Source organism: Mucor velutinosus (genome assembly GCF_035048745.1).
Source record: "Mucor velutinosus strain NIH1002 chromosome Unknown tig00001544, whole genome shotgun sequence".
In the NCBI taxonomy this organism is placed as follows: domain Eukaryota; kingdom Fungi; phylum Mucoromycota; class Mucoromycetes; order Mucorales; family Mucoraceae; genus Mucor; species Mucor velutinosus.
This window is the reverse complement of record NW_027041908.1, coordinates 1,585,490-1,596,885: the sequence shown is the minus strand read 5'-3', so window position 1 is coordinate 1,596,885 and position 11,396 is coordinate 1,585,490. Positions and strand designations below refer to the sequence as shown.

At 39.6% G+C, this 11,396-nt stretch overlaps 2 protein-coding genes across 2 annotated transcripts; both read left to right on the top strand.

The window, feature by feature from the left end:
* Positions 1 to 273: 273 nt before the first annotated feature.
* ATC70_005833 (Ribose-phosphate diphosphokinase) lies at positions 274 to 5,193 on the top strand (the record flags this gene model as incomplete). The annotated part of the gene is made up of 1 exon (XM_064825116.1): positions 274 to 5,193. One exon carries the CDS (start codon positions 274 to 276, stop codon positions 5,191 to 5,193), a length of 4,920 nt encoding a protein of 1,639 aa, XP_064680493.1.
* Positions 5,194 to 9,381: 4,188 nt separating this feature from the next.
* ATC70_005832 (uncharacterized protein) lies at positions 9,382 to 11,081 on the top strand (the record flags this gene model as incomplete). The annotated part of the gene is made up of 7 exons (XM_064825115.1): positions 9,382 to 9,469; positions 9,530 to 9,594; positions 9,666 to 9,776; positions 9,833 to 10,174; positions 10,231 to 10,632; positions 10,687 to 10,931; positions 10,985 to 11,081. 7 exons carry the CDS (start codon positions 9,382 to 9,384, stop codon positions 11,079 to 11,081), a joined length of 1,350 nt encoding a protein of 449 aa, XP_064680492.1.
* Between the last annotated feature and the right edge of the window lie 315 nt (positions 11,082 to 11,396).

The following is an 11,396-nucleotide window of genomic DNA, read 5'->3' as shown; positions in this document are numbered from 1 at the left end:
CTAATTAATAGAACTTTTATCCATTGTTATAGTATATAAGAAGGATCATCTACCTGGCCAGTAGAGAGACTTCAGTTTACTTTACACCTGTCAGTTTGATAATAAAATATACCTTTATCAAGTTGACATTACTGTTTTTTTATTCTTTTTTTTCCGTGAATTTTAGTCTGTAAAGCCTCAAATTCCACATTTTTTTCAACTCAAAGGTTATCACTTTTACACTTTATCTTATACTCTACATTTTATTATTCTACTTTAAAAACTATTTTTATCATGTCTCACAACCAATACAACGCTACCGAAAACACTCAAGAGGATATTGCTCAAGACTCTATCCGTGTTTCTTCTCCTTATGACTCATCTATGCAAGTGGATGAGCACGCTCAACTTTCTGCAGTTGATCATCTTCTCAAGAAGATTGACACTGCTCAGGCTCGCTTGGATCAGATCCATCGTAACGCTGGTGATACTTACACTGAGGAAGAACGCTTGGCGGCTGATGAAGCATCTGCGTCTATCGAATGGCTCAGCAAGCAAGTCAATGCGATTACTAAGAGGGCTGATTCCAAAGCAAGACCTGTCAATCTCAATGAGATCCCCCGTTTCCAGGTGGTAGGACAAGCTAAGCATTGGCCTGACCATCCAAGATTCACCACAGTCGATCATTTCTTCAGTGCTTTTGAGAACGTCATCAGAGCATCCGGTAATGAAGTAAATTTGGTTTGGAAACGCTACGTGCCTGTTTCACTGCCATTTGACTTCGAATCATGGACCAAGAATGATCTTCTGGCATGCAATGATTGGGATCAAGCCAAGGCATTGTTCCGCAAACATTTTGGTGCTCCCATCAACTCTGAGGAATCCATGGCCAAACTCTTCAGCATGCGCATGAAGAACAAAGATACTCTACAGGACTATACGAATAAGTTCATGAAGTACGTCAAGGATTGTGGCTTCCCTCCTAACAGCAACATGTTAGCCAAGTTCTATCAGTTCACGCTGTTACGCAAGAATCAGCAAATGATGGTCAACCAAATGTCCGTCAAGCATGGTTCCAACCACAAATGGACTATCAACGAGATCTATGAGTGTGTGTTGCCTTTGTTCCTTGTTGACGAGCAAAATCGTGGTGATGATGATGTTGAGGTCGACATCAGAGGTAAGTGTAAGGGTGGTTCTGGTGGTTCTGGTTCGAGAACAAAGATGGCAAGGGTATCTGCCACTGGGTATTTCTGTGCGAAGCATGGCGGGAGCAATGCCAACCACAACACCATTGACTGTAAGTCAAGATTGAAGCACTTTGGCTCTGACAACAAGCCTAACCGGGCTACTACTGCTGCTCCGTATTCTATGAATTCCTCATCCTCTGATCCCAAAACCTGCAACTTTTGTGGTAAGCCCCGTGCTTACGGTCATCGTTGTCAAGAGTTCTACGACTGGAAGAAGGAGAGAGAATCAAGGAAGAACATTGGTGTGCATACTGTACAAACAACCACTGTTCGCAAGGACAACAAGTCTGGTTCTGGTTCTGAGACCAACGATGTTACCATGGAAAGTAGCACTGATTCTGACATTGGTGATGCTGTTGGAGATGTCACCATGGAGGAAATAGATGCTTGCTTGGACGAGATTGAAGCAGAGGATGCCTCGCTCAACTGTAAGTCTAATGTGAAAAATGTACCTGAAAGTTTCAATCCATTTCAGTTACTGACTCCTATTATTTTAGAGAGCAAAGAAGGAAAACCAGTCCGTTTGATCGCGAAAGTAGATACGGGATCAGATTCCACCTTCTTAAATAAAAACATTTTTCACAATAAATTACTATTCACTTCCCAAGATATTATTTCTGTTGAAGGCAATTTGAACTTTCTGAGTCATTCAGTAAAGAGATTGGGTAAAACACCAGCTATCAAGATAAGATATCTTAATGACATTGCATTTGATCACTCGTTTGAGCTATCCAATTTTATTCAGGACCTAGGCGATTTTGATGTGCTACTGGGTGTAGACACATTGAGTCGACTTAGAATTGGGCTAACTGGCGTTGCTCACAAGTTTGCTGATATTGGACATCTTACAGAGGAAGAGAAATCAGAGCTTCTTGAAAGCATCGATTTCGAAAATGTCAATTTTGATACTAAACATTCTATTGATCCAGAAACCGCATCAATCTTTGAATCCCAAGCTGAGGAGAATAAGTATATGAGCAACATCCAAGATGCTATTGATGAGAATCAGAGAATCAAGCCTGGAACGTTTTGTAACGTGCCTGAATCTGAGATCACTATACCAATCAAGGAGAATGTTGATTACTACGTCAAGCAATATCCGATCGCACATCATGCAATGCCCGAAATCGAAAAGCAATTGAATGAATGGCTGGATGCAGGAATTGTAGAACAGTGTAGACCTAACGGCTTATTCAACAGCCCTCTCATTGCAGTATCAAAGAAGGACAATGATGGCAAACCCACCAAAACTCGAGTTTGTATGGATGTGCGGAGGATCAACCAGCATATGCCCAACAATACAAACCAATTTGAGATACCAAATATACAGGATATCTTCACCCGGATCAAGCAGAAGGGGACAATATTTTCGAAAATCGATCTGAAAAACGCATATTTTTCATTTAGAATTTCTGACATATCAAGAAATGTGCTTTTGTTCAATTTTAGAGGAAAATCGTATAGATGGTTAGGCTGCTGTTTCGGGTTGCGCCCAATCACATCTGTCTTTAGCTCTGTCATGAACATTTTGTTTTCTGATATGCCCAACGTGGAGGTCTATGTGGACGACCTATGCCTCGTATCTTCATCCTTATCCAGTCATTGCGAATTGATTAAGGAGGTGCTGAGACGCTTGACACATGCCAACTTAAAGATTGGTGTTGAAAAGTGCTCCTGGTTTCGATCTAGCATCTACTTGCTAGGCTTTGTAGTTGGTCCTCATGTTTCCAAGGTTGACATGCGACGTCTCTCTGACATTGATCATTGGGGTCCATGCAAATCTGCCAAACAGGTTAAACAACTAGCTGGTGTTATTTCATATTTGAGACCACACATCCCAAATCTGTCAAAACTGATGGCGCCTATTGATGCTCTACGAAATGATCCAGATGCTGGTAGCAAATGGACTGAGGAGCACACCAAACGACTTGAGATTATCAAGAAGGTCTTGTTATCTGAAGCTTTACTGACTGCACCAGACATGAATAAGAAATTTTATCTTGAATGTGATGCTAGCTTATATGCAGTTGCAGTCATTTTGACGCAGCGCGACGATCAAGGACGCACAGTCTATGTGGCGATGTTGAGCAAATCTCTGACCAAATCCCAACAGAACTGGCCTGTCCTGAGACGAGAACTGTATGCCGTGTTATTCGGTTTAGTTCGTTTGCGACCCTTATTGTACGGGCATCCTGAGATTGAGGTTATGACAGATCATCGAGCTCTGATTTATATCTACACATGTAAATGTCCTACTAGAGTCATTCAAAATTACATGGAGATTTTAAACGAGTATCCCCAACTGCAATTCACTCATATCAAGGGCTTAGACAACATCTTACCTGACAAACTTAGTCGCTTGTATGAACCTTTAGAAGATCATACAGAGCTGGCGGGAGACAGTGATAAGAAAATTGCTAAATTACAAAAGAATATCATGAGAAGCAAAGACTCCAAGAAACGATTCATTGGCAACAATAAGCAAACAAAGCATTATCTAACCAAGAACAACGTAGTCTATAATAAAGACAAGCACTTGAATGTACTTGCTATGAAGATCAAGGAGGGCAATTATGAAAGCGTTGCTTACATTGCACCACCTGACAATGAGAGAGACCAACTGCTTCGTGAAACTCATGAATTTGGACACTTTGGTGCCACTAGTATTGTCAAGAAACTACATGAAGAAGGTATTCATTGGACAGGTCTATATGATGATGCAAAGGCAATTTGTCAATCATGTATGGAATGTGCAAGGCATAATGTAGTTCAAAAGGGTTACCATGAACTGAGAAACGTTGTAGCGTATGGTCCATTTGATCACATAGGCATTGACTTTCTTGGTCCGTTAACTCCAACCAACAATGGCAATATATATATATTAGTTGTATACGACATTTGCACCAGATTTATTATAACTCGTGCATTGCCCAACAAACAAACCGATACTGTCGCTAGAGCTCTGACTACCATCTTTGGAGACTTTGGCGTAGTACAAATACTACAATCTGATAATGGACGTGAATTCAAGAGTGCTTTGATGAGCGAGATCGGTAAAGCACTTGGCATCAATCAAAGATACTCTACGGCTTTCCACGCTAGGGGCAATGGTGCATCCGAATCAGGTGTTAAAAATATTCTTAATGCACTTCGTAAGATGGTCAGTGAACACATCTATGACTGGGACTCGGTTCTACCTGGAACTCAACTGGCTATAAACACAAAAATTAGGTATCGCACTGAGAGTGCACCTTTTCAATTGATGTTTGCTAGACCATTGAATAGATTCGTAGACTACGATGATCCTAAGATCAAGGACAACTTACCAAAGAAGCCAATGACTCTCGGTGAGCTACGCAAGAAGGCAGAGATTATGAACCAGGTTGTCTTTCCAGCTATTAACCAAAGAACACAACGCATTATTGAAGAGCAAGCAACGCGATTCAATAAGCATCACAAGATTACACACTTCAAAGTTGGTGATTGGGTTATGGTAAGACTTCCGCATAGAGAAAGCAAACTTGAGGCCGCTTATGATGGACCTTATCAAGTTGTTCAAAAGAAAAGATCTACATATGTGTTGAAAGACGATATGAATGAACTACTACATCGCGACTATGTGCCATCTGAATTGAAGCTGGTAGCAATCGACGAGTCTATCATCGAACAAGAAGTATATGAGGTTGACGAGATCAGAGCGCATCGTGGTCCTGAACACAATAGAGAGTATTTGGTAAAATGGAAGACATTTGGAGAAGCTGCCAACTCCTGGGAAACTGCTGCATCGTTCAACAACCCTCAAACCATTCGTAAGTACTGGGCAAAGATCAAGGAATATGAGCTGCTTGAGAAGAGAAGACAGGCACTAAATAGTGACACTGCTTCCTCCAAATCAAAGCGTAAGCGTGATGATTCTGACAAGCGTTTGAGAGGCTCTAAGAGACTCAACGTTGCAGAACAGTAAAGTGATGTTTGTCATGGGATATATCAGGGCAACATGCAAATTGCAGTAGCACCTTTAGACTATCACATTGCGTTATATCTTTGTCAGCGAATGCGAAATACAGATCATTGATCGTTTACATAATTCTTTGAATTAGTCAACATGCGTTGAAACTGGTGGGGGCAAATGTGGAATACATCCACTATGATCTGCATTCCGACAGTTCATCCAGTTACCAGATTTAGATATAAACTGTATGTACACTGGATTAGATGTACGATATCGATTTATACTATGATCATGAGAAGATATGGACTTCAGATACGCTAGTACTATAAGATTCATACTATATAAGATATAGGCTATAGATGGCACCACGGACATGGATGGCACTATAGACTTATACTTGTATTCCGACATTAACTACGGATGTTTACCATATCTGGATAGGCACCAAGATTAATGCAATATGAGCTTGTTGCTTCAGATGTGCACTTCATGATCCACGCTATAAGACACATGCTTATATCCGTGATACTAGCTACAGATACTTTATGTACTACAGACTTGTACTATATATGAGACATGCTATAGACATGCATACGATATGCTATAGACATGCCATATATCCAGATACATGCTAAAGATGTATGCTTAGCGATATACACTCAGATATGTACTATTAATATAGACTAAGAAGACTGTACCTATCGGATACATGCTACTAGATCGATATTAATTATCCTTATGGAAAGGATAGATCAGGGTACTTCGGATGAGAGTCTAATTATTCATCCAGACAGAGCTAAATCATGATTAGCTTGCTGGAGTTGTCTTTTAGCATGATTAGACATTAGTTGATCTGAGTTGACTTATTTGTCAATCTAATTAATAGAACTTTTATCCATTGTTATAGTATATAAGAAGGATCATCTACCTGGCCAGTAGAGAGACTTCAGTTTACTTTACACCTGTCAGTTTGATAATAAAATATACCTTTATCAAGTTGACATTACTGTTTTTTTATTCTTTTTTTTCCGTGAATTTTAGTCTGTAAAGCCTCAAATTCCACAGTTACTGCTGCTGCTGCTAATCGGGTCTTCTCTGGTTTACTGTGTTTGGTGCATGCTCTTTCTCTGGTGTCGCTCGTTCTTTGGTTTGTCTATGGTGCTGGTGTTGCTACTACTGTTGCTATTATGGTCTTTCCTTGTCTACTGTGTTTGGTGCAAGCTCGTTCTCTGGTCTATATTCGGTGATTGCGTATCCTCTGGTCTATCTACGGTGATGGTAAGTGGTAAGTATCTTCCTTCTTTTATTATTATTATGTTTCTTTGAAGCATACCTTTTTTTACGTTGTGTGGATGTGCCTATCCCTGAAGCTCGACAAGACTCTATCCGAGGCTAGGAGGTGGATAGGCTGCCTCCACTTGATTATCACTACTTACTTTAGTGATGATTGAGGGTCTCAATGCCAGAATTTAAAGCTAGGTGGTGTAAGTAAGGCATACTCTAGCACCTGGGGGAAGTTTGATGATAGTAACGGCTATATTGCTATATATAGCGGCGCTTAAAATTTTGCCTCACATCAAAGCAGGGGGAAACTCTCGCAATTTTTTTTTAGGTCAGCGGAGTTTTCAAGCAATTTGATTGGCTCAGAGGTTCAGGGACCGAAGGATTCTAGCTAGTTGATATCCTATTAATCTGTCATTTATTATAATTATGAGTTTTTAATAAAAAGGTATCTAAATAGATACAATTGAGGTTCTTCTTTATTCAAAAGTAATAAGATAGATGCAATTCTTCGATCTGGCTGAAGTGAAATAGCCACCCAAACGTAACTTATTGTTGATTGAAAGCCGGAATTCATCAAATATCATTCATTCAAATTCATGCTATTTGAATCTACTATTAGAGCGCTCAATTGTGCATCAACAACCATTTAAACATACCAAAAAAAAAGTAAAGATGCATACTTATATTGTACATCTTGTGAATGGATCACTCTTGATCACAGTGTATTACATCACACTCATAGTGATGGTCGTAATAAGGGAAGTTATCTTTGCTGTACGAATAAAATAAAACCAATAAAAAGCATATTCAAGTATGACAACTATTATGCCTTGATTCCATAGTTGCACAATGCCCTACATAATGGGCTCTACACTCTAATAACAAACATCACACCTCAAACTGTCAAGGTCACATTAAATCATGCTATGACGATAGCTTATCTAAGCCCACCAAGGTTAGTCAAATCGAACCTTATGGCCAATGCTTTCACATTGATTACCACTTTAAATCAAACATCAATAACATTTTTGCCAGATATAGCAATAATAGCAACACCTATTGCTCTCTATCATCACTAATCCTACAAGCTAGTTGCAAATGTATAAATACTCTTTTTTTTTTACTCAATTCCAGGATCTTCAGTTCATTTTATACACAAATAAAACGCAGTTGATTTCTATTGTATTCTACCATTGCTTATTTTTTTTTTTGGGAAAACCAGTAAGTCTGACTTCACTGCGCCTTTGCCAAACAACAACGAAGCAGGATAGTATCATGCGGTTTTGAATGCAACATTTATCAACATCTGATCCATCGATCTATTACCTGTAATCACTAGCAATTAACAAGTTCTTATATAAAGATCATGCTTCAACACTAGCTAATTTCGAAAACTATCTGTTTCTCAAACAAAAATAACTCTTTGCTAAATCACAGTGAAGCAAGGCATAGCCAAGCGGTTTTTGTGGAATGTTTTCTAACACCTACTTTATTGATCAGCTACTCGTCAACACTTGTAATCAACAAGCTGCGCCTGAGGAAGAAGGTAGCCAATATTCTGCTCATAAAGCGCCAGAGAGTATAATTGTCGAAAAAGGAGGCTCCAGTTAGGACTAGTACTCGGAGAATGTTATTCATGCCAATCAGCAGGAAGCCGTAGGTTGCTCGCTCCTACTTGAGTCGTTTGTAAACATCCATTTGACCAACAGAGCCAATATTGATCCTCAGCATGTGTCTATGATAGTTCTTTTGTCGAAACGTATTTCATCACAACATTGCTGCTGATAAAATCCAAAGCAATGGCCAATGTTTACGTTGTATGCGTGTTAAAAGAACGTATGTTCTCAATAATATTGTTTTCACATCATCTCATGGAAACTCGTGCATCATCTTTGACGAAGCTATTCTGAATCACATGGTCTGTCGTGTAAGAGTGATTTATTCATCAAATTTTCAGATAATGATTTTACGATACTTCTTTCTGCCGTGATTTGTCTGGCGGACGGTGACGCTTCATGGCTATACAATTGCACTCTGGAGACCAACAATGCAAACTGTGGTTTCTCAAAAACAACCATTTTAGTAGATCCAAGACCAATGCCGAGGGAAATACCAAGTCGATTGGACTCAGGACGATAATTTGCGACACATGGCAACACCGGAGGGCAAGTTACCAGGTAAAGTAACCAGATGTCTGTCAAGAAAATATCCAGCAAGGATATAATATCGATATATGCATTAAATGCTCATTGCTTTAATACACTCTTAATAGTGATGTAAAAAATAGCCATCCACAATGATTAGGAAGACAGTTAAATGCACTGGGAGTTTGCTAATCCCTGTGGTCGAGAAGGATCATCTGATGTTAATAATGCTAAACGATGGTTATTTAATTTACCTAGAGCAGTTGACTGAAAACAAGTTCTGCCATCGTTACAAGATATAAGAGTGTAAATGCCTCGCTTTTGAAGAATGATATATCTTATGTTCTTAGGACAACTTGGTCAAGTAGATCAGGTAGGAGAGTTATTAATGTGCTCTATCCCTCGAACCATCAATGATATCCTTTGGGCTATGATATTTTGCATGATGCTGACCATTAGCTTTGAGGTAAGAGCAGCTGCTCCAAAGATGCTATCGAAGGTTTATTTTTGTTGTATCACAGCAAACGTAGTAAGGACATCCAGCGATGAACCGATGAATTGGAAAGCCAGATTACTTTGATGTTGTCCGACATTTGGCCAATTAGGATACAACATCTTCCATCTCAGCATTGGGAATTCGTCACATCAATAAATGTTTGGCAGAAATATCTAGAAAAAAAAATCAAAAAAAAGGTATATAAAAACATCAAGGGTTTATCCTGATAACATTTTTTCGGAACTCACATTGATACTTTCAGTCTATAACTCGCCCATGAATGTCAATCATATCACAAGACTAATTCAACCGGCTGTCAAATCAGCAGCATTATGGAAATCGAGACAAGCTATGATGACAAAAGGTAGCATACATAAGCAAAGGTTTAATGGTAAAACAGCATTAATGATAGCTTACTTTGTAGCCCTTAAAATATCATCAGTTGGAGTTGCACCATCTGTCTACATGTATCAACGACAGCAACGAAAGGTATGTCAACAGACTCAATGTCGTCATGCATTGCAACAAATTCAAAGCGAGTGGCTAACATAATGGTCTAGAGAGGATTTCATACTTCTTCCATAAATCAGCAACGAAGCCAGGATCCATATAAGGTCCTAGGTGTTTCCAAATCATCATCTCAAAGCGATATTAAAAAAGCTTATTACAAGGTTAGTTTTCGAAGGAGAAGAAGAAATCATGCAGTTTTGATTGACTTTTAAATTAGCTAGCAAAGCAATATCATCCTGATACAAACAAAGATAAAGATGCCCGAGAGAAATTTGTACAGATTCAGGAGGCATACGAGATTTTGTCAGATGAGCAAAAGAGAAATCAATACGATCAATATGGACATGGATTTGATGATGCTGGAATGGGAGGATCAGGCGGTCCAGGAGGTTTTTATGGTGCAGGTGGTGCTGGATCAGCCTCAGGCGGATTTCCCGGAGGATTTGACCCAAATGATATATTCTCTCAGTTCTTTGGAGGCGGATTCTCTGGAGGTTTTGGTAGTGGTGCTGCTGGTGGCGCAGATTCATTCCGCACCATGAGTGGCGAGGATATTCAGGTACAGTATTGCTGTAATTACTCAATACAACAGCATTCGATTAAAATCTCTTCTAGGTACCACTTACCATAGGCTTCATGGATGCTGTCAAGGGTGCAAAAAAGTATGTCACCATCAATCCAGTTACCACTTGTCATACATGTCAAGGATCAGGAATCAAATCAGGTAAAAAGAAGACTCAGTGTGGAGTTTGTCATGGATCTGGTGTTCAGACAGTGCAAATGGGCGGATTCAATATGCAAGCAACTTGTCAAGCTTGCGGTGGTGCTGGCTCATCTATCCCTCATGACGCAAAATGTAGTACCTGTGATAGTGTGGGCAAAGTGCGAGAGAGAAAGCAAGTGGAGGTTACTATTCCAGCTGGGGTAGATAATAATTCAAGAATTCGAGTGCCCGGTGCTGGCGATGCACCTATCAAGGGACAAGGTCCAAATGGCGATTTGTTTGTTTCATTAAATGTAAGTTTAGCATTAAAAGCTTATTCGAATATTCTATTTGACTTGTAATTATAGATTCAACCGTCCAAAGTATTCCGTAGACAAGATGCCGACATTTTCTATGATGCTAAGGTACCGTTCCATAAAGCCTTACTGGGAGGCAGAATACGAATCCCTACAATCGACGGCGAGGTAGACTTGAAGCTACCTTCTGGATCACAGCCTGACGACCATATTGCTCTGCGAGGACGAGGCATTCAGCGTTTGAGAGGTTCTTCTAGAGGTGATCAAATTGTTCAGTTGAAGATTGAGCTGCCGAGGTAAGATGTGATGTGTTTAGGAATTGTTACATTTGATCTAACATTCTATTTAGAACTCTTCGCGGAAAACAACGGGATATCATTGAAAAATACGCCTCATTAGTGGATAAAGAGTACGAAAAGCCATCGTTAAACAAAGACGACAAATAACCTAATTGCATCAATCTGTAAACAAGGGCATTTTAACTCAAAATACTCGTATAGACTCTATGGAACTCGAAGCCATCAATAAACATATATCCCAGTCAATTGATTAGACGAATTCTAGAAGATTCTTGCGTATCATTTGAGTCTTTGCCATGTAGCATGGGGGAAATTTCCAGGTGCGGCTCTTTAGAATACCCCTTTTGAAGGTTTTGCGTATAATTCATGTCCTAGCCGGCAGATTTGAGGTTTGGCATTTGAGTGGATATCAGCCTTGACTTGAACACCGATTCATAATGCTAAACGGGTATTTCAGCTGTA